The sequence below is a fragment of the Solanum pennellii genome, chromosome 4, assembly GCF_001406875.1.
Source record: "Solanum pennellii chromosome 4, SPENNV200".
NCBI classification, from domain to species: Eukaryota; Viridiplantae; Streptophyta; class Magnoliopsida; order Solanales; family Solanaceae; genus Solanum; species Solanum pennellii.
The window spans coordinates 75,148,801-75,162,687 of NC_028640.1; the positions used below are offsets into that span (position 1 = coordinate 75,148,801).

The 13,887-nt window shown below is 35.0% G+C and overlaps 3 protein-coding genes across 4 annotated transcripts; 2 read left to right on the top strand and 1 right to left on the bottom strand.

The window, feature by feature from the left end:
- Positions 1-1,914: 1,914 nt before the first annotated feature.
- LOC107017443 (peroxidase 10-like) lies at positions 1,915-3,236 on the top strand. Its single transcript, XM_015217671.1, has 4 exons — positions 1,915-2,133; positions 2,217-2,408; positions 2,491-2,656; positions 2,731-3,236. The coding sequence occupies exons 1-4, from the start codon at positions 1,915-1,917 to the stop codon at positions 3,234-3,236; spliced, it is 1,083 nt and encodes a 360-aa protein (XP_015073157.1).
- A 212-nt stretch (positions 3,237-3,448) lies between these two features.
- Positions 3,449-8,184, bottom strand: LOC107018052 (S-adenosyl-L-methionine-dependent tRNA 4-demethylwyosine synthase). The gene is made up of 8 exons (XM_015218410.2): positions 7,129-8,184; positions 6,926-7,041; positions 5,582-5,757; positions 4,950-5,140; positions 4,771-4,857; positions 4,274-4,431; positions 3,940-4,150; positions 3,449-3,836 (listed from the first exon to the last, which is right to left on the bottom strand). The coding sequence occupies exons 1-8, from the start codon at positions 8,023-8,025 to the stop codon at positions 3,681-3,683; spliced, it is 1,992 nt and encodes a 663-aa protein (XP_015073896.1). The 5' UTR covers positions 8,026-8,184; the 3' UTR covers positions 3,449-3,680.
- Positions 8,185-9,455: 1,271 nt separating this feature from the next.
- Positions 9,456-13,598, top strand: LOC107017689. Of its 2 annotated transcripts, XM_015217909.2 has the most exons (6): positions 9,456-9,631; positions 10,098-10,370; positions 10,772-10,877; positions 12,170-12,313; positions 13,007-13,322; positions 13,415-13,598. In XM_015217909.2, the coding sequence occupies exons 2-6, from the start codon at positions 10,114-10,116 to the stop codon at positions 13,417-13,419; spliced, it is 828 nt and encodes a 275-aa protein (XP_015073395.1). In that variant the 5' UTR covers positions 9,456-9,631; positions 10,098-10,113; the 3' UTR covers positions 13,420-13,598. The 2 variants fall into 2 exon arrangements, with proteins under 2 accessions (XP_015073395.1, XP_015073394.1); XM_015217908.2 differs by having other exon boundaries at positions 9,457-9,631; positions 13,007-13,598.
- The last annotated feature ends 289 nt before the right edge of the window (positions 13,599-13,887 follow it).

Here is a 13,887-nt window from a genome sequence, read left to right on the forward strand (position 1 = left end):
TATATATATATATATATATTCAAAGTGTTTAGATCCTAAATTTTATGGAGACCAATTTTTCAATAGCTACTCAAAGTAAAGTTATAGTTATAGATCTTTTTTTAAAAAGAATAAAATGTTCATAGTAGTAGTTTCATATATATACTCATCAAACTATTCCAAGAAATTAAACAACCGTATCAAAATTAAACATTAGTGTCAAATAAGTTTGAGTTTAATTAATTAGCAAGTTAGTAAAAAATGAGATTATCCTTTATCACGTTGAGCTTCCATTAATTTCCTTTTACTTTTGATATATACCTCTCACACATATTTAAAAACAATATATATGACTTTGAAATATTTTTACTAATTAATATAGAATACACGTGTGATACACGAAATGCACTGGCATATACATAAGATTGAATCTTACTCATTTCAAATTCTACTTATAGAAATAAAGCTTTTATCATAATTTAATTATTTTTTGAAATAATTTCATCAACAATTAAATTCTGTGATGTAAAATTTTCTTCAACTGCTTAATTTTGATCTACCATGAAAATGTTGAGTTTTTAAATGTGCAATCATTATTCATTATGTAGAACATGCTAACCATTCGAAAAGTCATTTTATATTTATAGTATAAAATGATGATATATAATATGACGTAATATGATGATGATATAAATAATATTTTATAATTATTATTAATATTTAATTAAATATATATTTCATAATATATATATGTATTATTTGTTTGTATATTTATCTTCTCCACCACTATTTAAAGATACAATATACAGAGTGGCAAAAAACAGTATCATCACTATTTTTCTTAGGTGATAGACAAAAGTACTAACTTTTTTCTTATACCCTTAGCAGCCACAAAAGTACTAATATTTTTCTTATATCCTTAGCAGCCACAAAATACTAAACTTTTTTTAGTACCCGTGGTGGTAAATAGACAGGTTGGATTAAAATTGAGCGGATTGAAAATAAGTTAACATAAAATAAGTAATAATAAAAGACGGATTGAATAACAAATGGATTTGGTAAAATACATATTTGACCACATATTTACCTATATTTTTATGTGTAAAAAGTGTTTTACTTTTTTTTTTTTTAAGATGAAAAATATTGAATATACTTCATTTAGTTTTATGATTAGTTTTATTGTATCATAAAACTAAACCCCACACCCAACTCCAACTCCCAATTTGGGACCCGACTTCCATCTTGGGATTCCACTCCGGGAACAGACATCCGAATTGATATTCGACCTTGACACTCGAATCAAGATCTAACCCCAACAACCGACCTGGAACTTATTCAACTCCGACATCCTCGACGACTAATCCGGGACCCACGACACCTAATTTGGGATCTGACCTTGACTCTTGACCTGAAATCTGACTCCTGACTCGGAACCCGACATTTTGAACAAGACTTAATCCTGACACCGGATGACTGATCTAGGACTCGATCCTTAGCAGCCACAAAAGTACTAATTTTTTTCTTATAACCCTAACCATTACTTGCTCTAATTTGTTGTATGAAGCCATTTAATTTTGTAAAAGAAATGTGTGCCTGTGACATCCTTTCTAATAAAAACTATATGGTAAGTCAAGAGGAAAAATCACTTTAATTTGATGTTTTCTTGTTATTTAACTAACTTACTAGAGTTTAATATATGTCAAAAAGTGGATAACTTCATTACTACTGAACTTTAGTTACTAAAATATTCTGTTTTTCATATAAAATTGTAAAGCTTTTATGTGCATCATGGCATTATATTCACATTATTGAGTCCACTAATGTAACTTAGTTTATTCTCACTACATTACATATATAAATTGTTATTCTGCAGCACAACTTAAGTCACAAGAATAATTTGAAGCATTGTTCTTAGCCTTTAATACTCGAAAATTCATGGCAAGTCGTAGTTTGTTCCCCTGCCTTACTGTTCTGTTCTGTGTGATGAGTGTTCTGGCTCCCTTTAGTAACGGTCAGCTTGATTACAGTTACTATGAGAGAACATGTCCGAGCTTGCATAAGATTGTTCGTTGGAATGCTTGGGAAGCTCTCCGTAGTGACTCAAGAATAGCTGCATCCCTCCTTCGTTTGCATTTCCACGATTGTTTTGTAAATGTATAGTATTAAAGTACAACTTTTCTTATTTCGTTTGTTTGATAATCATTTTCATGATCAATTTATGGTTATGATTTCGATAGGGTTGTGATGGATCTGTGCTGCTTGATGACACGTTCTATTTCAAGGGTGAGAAGAATGCTGCACCAAACCGCAATTCAGTCAGAGGATATGAGACAATTGATATCATAAAAGCACACGTTGAAAGAGCTTGCCCGTCAACTGTATCTTGTGTCGATATTTTAACTCTTGCAGCTAGAGAAGTGGTTGTCATGGTAACATTTACGCGCAGACAGATGAGTTGTACTTAAAAGTATTGTAATACGGACAGATAAATTTTCCTTTCGTGCTTTACAGGCAGGAGGACCGTTTTGGCCTGTTTTACTTGGTCGACGAGATGGACTATCTGCTAGTGAGAAAGCAGCAAATGAACAATTACATTCGCCATTTGAGCCTCTGGATAAAATCGCGGCCAAGTTTACTGATAAAGGTCTTGATCTAAAAGATTTAGTACTTCTTTCAGGTATATATATCTTTCGAATTTAGAGATTCAAGTATTTTTCTTAATGAAGTTTAATGACTCTAAGACTTATACAGGAGCGCATACAATTGGCTTTGCTCAATGTTTCACATTCAAGGGGAGACTTTTCAACTATCAAGACTCAGGAAAGCCAGATCCAAATCTCGATTCTTCAATGTTATCGAATTTACAATGCACTTGTCCTGACACAGATGAATCTAACACCACACTTACTCCTTTAGACATACAATCTGTTACGAGATTTGACAATGCCTATTACAGAAACCTTATGAACAACTCAGGACTACTTGAATCAGATCAAGTTTTAATGTCGAATTCTCAGACAGCTGATATGGTCAAATCTTACAGCTTGTACCCTCATCTTTTCTACGAAGATTTTGCTGCATCGATGGTAAAATTAGGAAATTTAGGGGTCCTCACGGGACGAACTGGACAAATTAGGGAAGTATGTGGCTCTGTGAGTAATAGAATGTTTCTGTCAAGTATGTTTAGTTTAAGTGTTAGACAGAGTTTATCGACTGTGCTTGCTTCAGTATGTATGTTTTTACTAGTAATAGTTTAACTCGATATCAAATGATATCGTCCAAGTAGTAGTTACTACTCATTTTAAGTCGAAAATAAATGAATAGAGGGCCGGTAATATGTTAATATTGTGACGCTTTGGTGTATAGCAATGTTAAACTATCTAACAATATTGTACATTATGATTAAATTTTGGTGTACAATATGCACTACAATACGAAATGCACAAGCATAATTAAGATATACACACCATAGTTAAACCAAGTATTTTCTAATCGTTTAATATAATCAAAATAAATTAAAATTTGTGTATGAAACAACATACGAAGTGTTCATACAAGCAATATTGTTCATATCAGTGACAACTTCTGCAGTTATATAGTGAAATGCAACTTGTATAGGAAAATGGAGGAAAGCAAAATCTAAGTCTGAAGGAACAAAATTTTAGGCCATCCCAGAGGTAACGAAAACTGCTTCGAACATTTCAAGAACCATTTTCCTGACGAGATGATCTGTGGTGCCGCTCTTTTTTGAAACGCAATTGCTCTGGGTCAAAACCACCTTCCTCAGCTCCATAGACAGCCCAAGATGGTGTAGGTGTCATGTAATCTTTACTTGTAAAGGGTCTCCCAGAAGCTACCTGTAGCGCTCCATGGGATTAAAAAACATTGATTACGCTATTGAAATGGGAAGGGTATGGTTATAATTTACGTGCTGAGGTTTGAACAAGAGAAGTAACCAACCAGATCATGGAACTTCTCGTAGTCTATCCACGTGAACCATTCACCGTCTATTTTGAACTTATCGACTTTAGCCAGAAGAACACAGCAGGAATGCACGTGCTCACAAGCAACCTCATACTCTCCGTTGCTCTTTTTAGCCAAGGCTTCAGAGAATTCCTTCACATCAGAATGCCAAGGGACATTCTCCATTGTCAACTTTGATGTAGCCGACCTGTGTCAAACCTTCCTGATTACTTAACTGAACTCTTATGCACTGAATTTTGAAATCAAATAAACTAGTAGAAGAGAAGAGGGAGGGGAAAAGAAAAAAGTGAGGGGGAGGGGGAGAACTTACGTTCCACAATAAGTGACACCCTTGATTTCAATGAAATCGGGTTTTCCAATGCTGAATAGGCTAGAATATGCATCCACATCTTCTGTGTTCCACCCTTTAACGAGTGTCAAACGATAGACAGTTCTTTGCTCCTTCTCCTTAAGAGCTCTCAAAGAATCCTAATGAAATCAGAATAGCACAATCCAATAATTAGCCAGTCTGAATGGTAGCATACAAATATGAAAAAACAGAGAAAACATGGCAAATTTCGATTTCGTTTCCTGTGGCCGCCGAATCTTTTTTAGCACTGATGAAAAGGTAAGAATTTACAGCTTCCTCTCACTGATATATTATAAATATCAGTTTGAGACACGCTGCTATGGTTTACTAGTGTGCAGCTAACAACTCTAACTGTGTTTTTGGACTCTATTTTCCCATTCCTTTCTGCCATCAATTGATGGATTTTCCTTAATTTCTTAGTTTGAATCTGACAAATATCTTATATTCAAGACACTTACAAGAAATCGCTCCCAGAAGTCTCCAAATAGTGGTCTGTCAATTGCTTTTAAGCTGTCCTTTGTACCTGCATCTACGCTGACATACAACTGTAAATTTAAAGATGAAGCGAGATTTAGATTCAGAATTTGGATATCAACATACTTCATTGATAAAGAAAGAAGAATAAAGCCTAGTAGACCTGTGTGATTGGTTTCAATAACTTAATCTTGTCAGGAAACTGTGCATTAGTAACAAGAAAAGTCGAAATCCGCCTCCTGTGCAGCTCATCTACAAGTGAATTTATTTCTGGATACATAATAGGCTCACCAACCAGTGACAAAGCACAATGCCTAGGAGAAAGACCCTCAGATAAACGCTCAGCTTTAACACCTGCAAGGGTGAGATATTCGGTCTTAACCACTACAAGCAAGAAAGTGGAAGGACGTCCATTTTTTTAAAAAATAAAGAAAATGCATATGTAACGGTGGATAGGACATCAATTTTATCCAGACAGATTAAAAAAATTGTGAAAAATCTGTATCCACTTCTACATTTCATGCGGATGGGTAAGAAAATGGAGCACCAACAGTAAGCAGTATCAGTTTTACCATTTTTTATTCGGAAATCGGAAGGACCTTGCATCAAAATTAAACACAACTCAACCCAAGGTACTTTTTCTTGAACGGACACAACAAAATGACCAAACAGAGACATGTTGAATACAATCACCAAATGATTTCAATCAAGCACATTATTTCTCATGTGGCATTGCTCAAATTCCCTACAAGTTCACACGGAAACATATATGTTCAAGTGTACCAGAAAACAAACCTGGAACGCCTTTCATCTGTTTTATCATTTTGGTATGCAAATCTATAGCTGTGTTCACAATCTCAATAGGATCATCCATCTTCCATGTCCAGCTCTTCCCAACAGGATTTGTGTGATGTCTCCAACAAAAAACACATTTGTTTGCACATGCTAAACTAGGAGTGGCCTCCATGCACCTATGCAGTGGTTAAATGCAAATCCAGATTTAAAATCAGCATACATGGCTAGGAAGTCAATAAATACCAAGCCTACTTAATGATGCACAAAAGGTCAATGCAGTAGAACCTTTTCTTGTTAGCCATGATCTATTAAGTTATGTTGCTCGGACTCTTCAAAAATAGATAGTACATACTAAAAGTCTAGAACTTGAATGAGAAAAAAAAAAAGAAAAAAAGTCAAAACAAAGGTAGCAGTGACTCAAGTCTGAAGAAGAAAAGAAGAAATATGTATTGGTTAGACTTTGGAGTCACCAGAGGAGTGGTCAAAAATCCTAAAATTACCATATAACTTTTAAAACCCTAAATTGGTCGCCCTTTTTTAAGAAAATACAAAAGGCGACACCTTTCTAGCCTTTATCACCTCTTGCCTCTAGCCTTTAGTCGTCATGGCGTCGCCTTTTGAAGATCGCCTCGCCACAAAGCTAAAAGGCGATGAAGGGTCGCCTCGCCTCTTGCCATTGGCGACGAGGCGATCGCCTTTCACAACATGGGTGTGTGTTGGATCATTCAAAAACAGTACAATTTTGAAGCATCCGATGGCAAAATTTTTGGAGAATCCGAGCAACATAACTATTTAGGCAGTAGACAAGTATAGGAACTAACTCTCTTTTGAACTTACTGAACTTGATACCCATCAATGAATCCCTTTACTTATTTCTTCTTAAAAAAGCTATAAAAGCTTGATTACTTTTGTAATCTCTTCAGACGGTTCAATTGGCTACGTAATAGGAGATTTTCCACTGAGGGCCTATTTGAACACAATAAAAATTCCAGCTCATTTCTAGTTGTTCATTGTGTAAAATGGAAAGTTTCCGTGCTATTCTACTCCTACTCCATATCACATGCCTCTAAAAACAGATCCTTCTTTTGGATAAGCACATGCAAACTTCATTTTCTTATTCACCGCATACTTGATCAACTCTAAGAATTCTAGCAGCCTAAAAAACTTCCAAACAACTGGACCTCATCACAGTTGCAACTTGAACACATAGAATGTTGAAAACTCAAATATAATCATGTCAACCAAGGATTAAAGAAGGACTACACAACTCATAGATAGAATGGAATAGTAAAAATGTAAAAGCTATAAACAACCGTCTGTGCTGGAAGAAAAACAAACAATCACCTGTGACTCTCAATGCCGTAAAATGAGTGCTTATAGCAACCTCCGCGCCCTCTAAGTTGTGATTTTGTCCATCTACAAAGTTTCACACCGCTATGCGAGCCAATTATTTTATATCCCTGCAATTTATCACCAAATAAACTACCTTACCATAAATCCAACTAATTAATCTGATACAACAAAAGTTCGTCATCTGACCACGATACCTGTTTCTCCAAACTCGCTCTAATAACTGGAGTTACCATTGCCTTCTCTCCATTCACAGTTCCACCATTCAACTTCCCATTAACTAACTTATCGTTAACTCCTTTCTTTCTTGAAGGTCCTTTACCCGCAATATCCTCAAGATCAACAATTCCTGACTCCTCGTCATTTTCTTCAAACTCGTCATCATATTCCTCATCATCATCTCCCTCACTCACAGCTTCATCTTCACTACCATCACCAACTCCATTCCTCATATCCCCTCCATTCTCGCCCAATTTACTCAAAATCCCAACAATCCTCTTACTCCACTTACCAAAAACCTCATTCAAACTACCCTCATCTACATCACCTTCACACACCTCTAAAACCTCAACCCCACCAAGTTTCTTCAACTTCTTCGAAAAATCACGACCCACAGCATTAAATGTTTCACCATAAGACCCACTCCCAACTCCAAAGATTGCAAATTTACACTTGCTAAGCAACAAAGATCCAACCCTGAAATCATCAGCACTCTCAGTTAACCAATCAACAAAAAACCCCGCATTTGGAGGTGGTTTCCCGTCTTCCCACGTAGAAGCTACAATAACTACAAAGCTTTCTTTATGCAAATCCTCAGGCTCATACTCTTTCGGGTCAACAAGATCGAATTCAAACCCGTTAAGGTTTAACAAACTATGAAGACTCTTTGCTAGGGTTTTAGAAGTGCCTGTTTGGGATATAAAGAAGATTTTGCCTCTTGGGGTTTTAGGAATAGGGTTTTGGGAAATGGGTTTTAAGGATTTGAGGCGTTTGGATAGATGACGGCGTGATTTGTAGAAGAAGAAGACCGTGGTGGCGGAGAGGAGCGTGAGGATGGCGAAGCGCGTGGGGTAAGAAGAAAGTGATAGGGACATGATGGGTATTTTAGGATTTGTTGTTACAGGCTTTGATCTTCAGCTACTATAATATTGTTACATCTTCAAGAGAAAGCTTTGAGCTTTGATCTCAGTGCATCAATGGCGGCAAATGCTTAGGGCTGAAAAATTCTCTCTTTTGTAGGTTCAAAATAGTCTCTTATTAAAATTTGTCCAAAAATAATACTTTTAATTAATGTTAAATGTTACTCTAAATGTTTATCAATTATCAAAATCATTTTTTAGGTTTACAAAAACTATAAACTTCTTTTTATCATCAATAATAAAAAAGAATAGTGTCAAACTCTCAAATAACATAAACAACATTATGATAGTGAAATTTTAAAAAATTTCTTTTCATAACTCGCGGCACTGAAAAGATTTGAAAAGTTGATTATGATGAATAAGAATAGAGATAAAGATACGCTTAAAAAGTATTAATATCATAGATCGATATTCCTGTACTATCTTTCTTATTAGTGAATCGAAATATAGTACATAGATATTCTTTGATGAAGCGGAAATGAGATGGCGCCACATACTACGATCATATATATATGAGTGTTGTTCTTCATTTCGGTAATATGAAACTTCTCAACAACTTTTATTTTTTTATGGGGTCTTATCAAGATAGGTAGACACAAATCTTTTCCTTTTCCCTCTCTTCATAAGACCCTATTTCTCTTTCTCCTCTCGAGAAAGAAGATAAGAAATGATTCATTTTTGTATATCATGTAAATGGGAGTTGATTATACAACATGATACATTTGCGAACTGCAGCTTGGTGATGATATGACCGTATATAAAAGTATTTGGAAGTTCACGAATAAAGTAGACAACGATCAACATTACTTAATTTTTCTATTATGTCATTATTCTTCTACTATTACCATTCTATTACTATTCGATTTTATTATTACTAGTTGTTTTCTTTGTTTCAACTGTCATGTTATTTGTTGTTGTTATTATTCCTTTCTCTGCCATGTTATACACTATTTCTTCACTACTAATTTTTCTTCTAGTGATTTTGATATGTTTTACTTGAATCAATTGCTTATTCAAACTATCTCTCTACATTCCTAACATATAACCGTTGTATCTTCATAATACAAAGGTACGTTTTGTAACTTTGCATACACTTCATTTTCTTTAAACTCTACTTATGAAATTGCTTCGTTTTTTTCTTTTCACTCGACTTATGAAAATTACTCCTATATTTTAATATGTTGTATATAAAAATCGAATCGAAATAATAAAAATCTAATCAAATCATTTGATTCGACTTTTGGTACACTTATTACAAAAATCAAAAATCAAAAAAATTGAAAAAAACAAACCAAAATCGAACCGAATTATTGAATGTCCAGTCCTATGTATTTGGGTAATTACACTTAAATCCAGTTAGGGTTTAAAGAAAATAAATTACTCAGTTTAAAAATTTGGGGGGCCTTTGTAAAATCTTGGCTTTCACCATTTTTGTATAACTTGAAGCTTTGGCACAAAACCCATCAGCATTCTTCCCCAAAAAAAAATTCCTTCAAAAACCCTACCTGTAAAACCCATCTAACCCAGAAGGCAATTGCAAGCTCTCAACAAGGAGAACTCGGTAAGGGTTCGATTCGTTTTCGTCTTTTTTTACTTTCATCAAATCTATGTATTAAACCTAGAATCTGTATCTTGCCGTCTGTTGCATTTTTCAAACCAAATTGATTTTCCCATTTATAAAAATTCATTTTTTCATCCATGTTATATATATATATATATTGAATTTCTATGGTATAAATCGAATGGGTAAGTTGAGAACTGGGATGCTTTGTTACTGATTGGAGAATCAATTGAGGCTTGCTCAAGTGGTTGAGCACCTCCACCATCCCTAGGTAATTGAGGGTTCGAGTTACTTGGGAGAGTAAGTTAGAACACTGTTGATACTCCGTCAGTGGGGTGGGGAAACAAATCAGTTAGTCATGTTATAGAGATATTTATGACCTATAACTCTTTGCTGTAAAAAGTAGTGTCTTTGCTGTGATTCTTTTGGTGTTGTAGAGGAATAATATTTCATTAATCTCGTGCAGGTTTTTCTCTAATTGAATGGGGCTAGAGGATGGCATTTTAAACTTCTCTGATGAAGACGAGAGCTTTGAGGATGATGAAGATGTTAAAATGAATGATATTGAGGAAGGAGAACTAGTTGAGAAGATCTCCAAGACTGGATTAGAGGAAACTGGTGGTGTATGTGCCAGCTCTGAAAATCCTCTTCCAGGTAAAAAAAATCGGAGACGGAGGAAGAACAAGGGAAAGAACAAAAGCAAGAGAGTTTCTTCAGGTCCAATCACAGACATTAACAGGTTTGTTATGCTAATCATAGTTGTTATATCATGATTACCCAGTGCATACTATTTTTATTTCTATAGTGAAAGCATTATTGTGCGTGGACTCGGGGCATACAGTTGGATATAGTTAACAAGATGATTGCCTTAGAGTAATCAAGGGAAGATGACTGATGCATAGGTTTATTTGCTTTGTTAATTTTACTATATGTCCCAGTTAATATTCGTTCCTTTGGTTTGCGAAGTGATCTCATGGAATTTTGTATTGCTATCTACCACTCTGTTGCTGTTGTGTCAAAGGTTAACACTTTGGTCTAAGTTGCTTCAGTTTGTATACCCTTGTCTGTTACACGAATTTGCATCTTTTTCTCTGTTGTATTAGGCTCTGAATTTTCTGTCTTTGAAATTTTTGACTTTAGATTTGTTTTGGATGTCGGAAGACGCTTGAAAGAGAGGAAAGCTTATCTTATATGGAATGCGGTTGGTTGTCTCGGCCTATCTGCTTTGAGTGATCTTGTTAAAGAGGTATGCCTTTTGTTCTGCACGCTTGTTTTCTTGAAGGATGATTTTTGCTTGTCAAATTCCTTGATGTAAGCTTAATTTTGTATTTAGACAGTAGTGTTAGCATAACTTCACCAAAATGCCCCCAACCCAAATAAACTTAATGAATAAGTTGGTCTTTTTGTAGCACAGACCCACAGATTCGAATTTTTGAGTTGGTAAGGTCATTGATGACAAATCAATTTCACTTTTTAAAGTTACCCTTATCTAAAAAAAAACAAAAAACAAATCAACTTCACTTCTGTTTGGAGTAATAATTGTGTTTATCAGGATAACTATCTCATGAATAGCAACATTACTATTTATTTCCAATGCAAATGATTTTTACTGTCTTAGAAGGCATTGCATTCTCGATGGGGAGCGTGAAATTTAAACCAAATACCCTTATTAGCCTCAGAACCACTTGCCATCCCCTAGTTCATATTCGCTAAAGCTCATGGGCCTTCCATCTCCATGTTGGTGCCAATAACATTGGTCTTCTCTTTATTTTTCTTGTTACCAGAGATTGGGCATTCTAGAATTATTTACCCCTTGGTCTTGGCTAGATTGATAATTATTCTGTGATTGCTAAGAGGTAAAGGATGGGCCTAACTCTTAACACAATTTATTTAAGGTCTAATATTTTTTGTAGTTTCTGATGCTCAATGTTGTAATACACTCACAGATGCCTCCTGGTGAAGCCTTTTTCACTCCTTTCAGTCTCATGAACCTTTCTTCCAAGATAGCTTCTGGCGGAACTACTTTGTGGTGTCTATTTGGATTGATTCCAATGTTTTTGCCTGTCTTTGTTGTTTTACTCCATGGTATGCACATAACAATGCGATATGCTGAAAATTTGCATCTTTTTCCTGTTTCTTTTTTTCCCTTCTGTTTTTTTTTTCTTATGGGAGTCAGAGGGTTGATTGAGAAGTAGAGAAAGTATTTTAGAAAGTAAGTGGGAACAATGGCTGAAGCATTAGGTGTAAGTGTTTTCCATATGTGGAATCTTCTAATTCCTATTTGCCCCGTTACGCCAAACAACTCTATCGATAGGAGCTCTGATTTTAAGTAGTGAAAATTATTTGTGTATTAATTTGACAAATAATGGGCATTTTGTGTTTTCCCCAAGTTAGCTAGAACCTCTTGCTTGCTGCCTCTCCTCTTCTTCTTTTTTTCCCTTTTCCTCGAGGGAGATATTGCTTGTTGGAACCTATTTTATATGATTTTTGAGTTCTCCAATTATGAGTCAGCTGATGATGATGTTGTAAACTTTACAGGTGGATGCAATTCAGACTTGTGGCGGCCAGAAGACTGCTGATGGCAGGCGTTTCCGAACAGGTGGTGGAATATTGTGGAGCATCCTTAAAGTACGAGATCCAAATGCATACAAAGAGATAATGAAGAAAGGGAAGGAGTTTGAGGTGGGTGATTATTCTTTACGCTTTTTAGTACTTATTTATCCCCAGTCCATGTGGCAGTTTTATTGCTCAACCTGGAAACTAGGTAGTCACCATCATTGATCATGAATTTTCCATTATCGGGATCAGTAAGCATGAAGATTTTTGACAATGCTGAAGGTTTTTGTTCTATCTCAAAACAAACGAGAAAAATTAAAGCAGGTTAACCCTAAAAAAGGAAAGAACCTTTAGTAAAGGCCTTATGGAGGTGCTTTTGTATATAGTTTATTATGACTGTGCTTTGCAGTATTCATTGCAAGACAAATATAATGCAACTACCCACGTATATTTTCTCATTGCTCCGTTGAGATGCCCTAAATTTCGCGCTGCCTATTTGGATATGTTAAAATTTTGAATTTCAAGTGATTATCTTACTGTGGATCATTTTCTCGAAATCAAAATGCATATTATTGGGGAAAATCCTCTATCCCTTGAATAGCCACGGTCATTTCTAGTTGCGAGGACAATACTTACCTCTCCCATCAAAATTGTGAATCTCTGTTTGCTGATTGCTATTTTTCTTAAGACTAATTCCAACTTAGTATGCTGTGTATTCTAAACAATTGCATTCATAATTTGAACTGCTGATCTGCTAGTTGCTATTTTCCTATTGTGTGTCCTTATATTCCAGTGCTCATTAAGAACTTAATATTGCAGAAGCAGTTTAGGCAGGCTAATCTCAAGCAAGAACCGCTCCAAAACAAAGAAGCTTCTTTGGAGAGATCTAGTCAGACAATAGGAGACGAGATTACAGCCAGTTCTTCAGATGTTTTGCTGCAGCAAGAACCTGTTGAACAGTCTAATAGTGGAGCCAAACGTGCATCTGTTCATGATAGAATAAGGATGCCTGTCACGTATGATGATCTATTCGATGAAGCAACTGACGAAGGAAAGGATTCAAAGGATCCGTTGGCTTTAATAATGCCTTTGGAGAAAAGCTCATATGATGTGGTGGAGGGAGGGTATCCTAAAGGTATATAAAGTTTGCGCGAGTTACAAATTACATTCAGCTAAGACTAGGGGATTTGAGAAATGAATCAACTAAAATTTTGCAATCTTTTTCAGGATAGAAGAGAAGCATATTATATTGCTTGCTAGCCTCTATAGATGGATTGTGTTTTGTCTGTAAATTCTTTTGAATGAAACTAAGCCAAATCATGGCCATAGTTATGAAGTTTTTAACTGGTGCCTAGAGTTTCTGGATGTTTTGATACCCAAAATAATGATAAGGTGAAAAAATGTTCAATTATTTTGTGATTTTACCATCAGATTTGTGATTAACACACAACAAAATAATTTATGACATAATACACTTGACTGGCTAAAAAGATGAAAAAATTACATAAATATAATGTCATAATCTCTAATTTTAGATTGACTAATTTAAGATTTGACTGGAAAATAATGCAAGTAAATGATTACTATCTTGTTTGGAAAAATTATAATTTTTCTTTTTTTTTTCAGGTTGGAAAAATTAATAACTCTTTCCTTTTTTTAAAAGTGGATATTTATTTTTAGTATATCGAGGTTAATAAAAT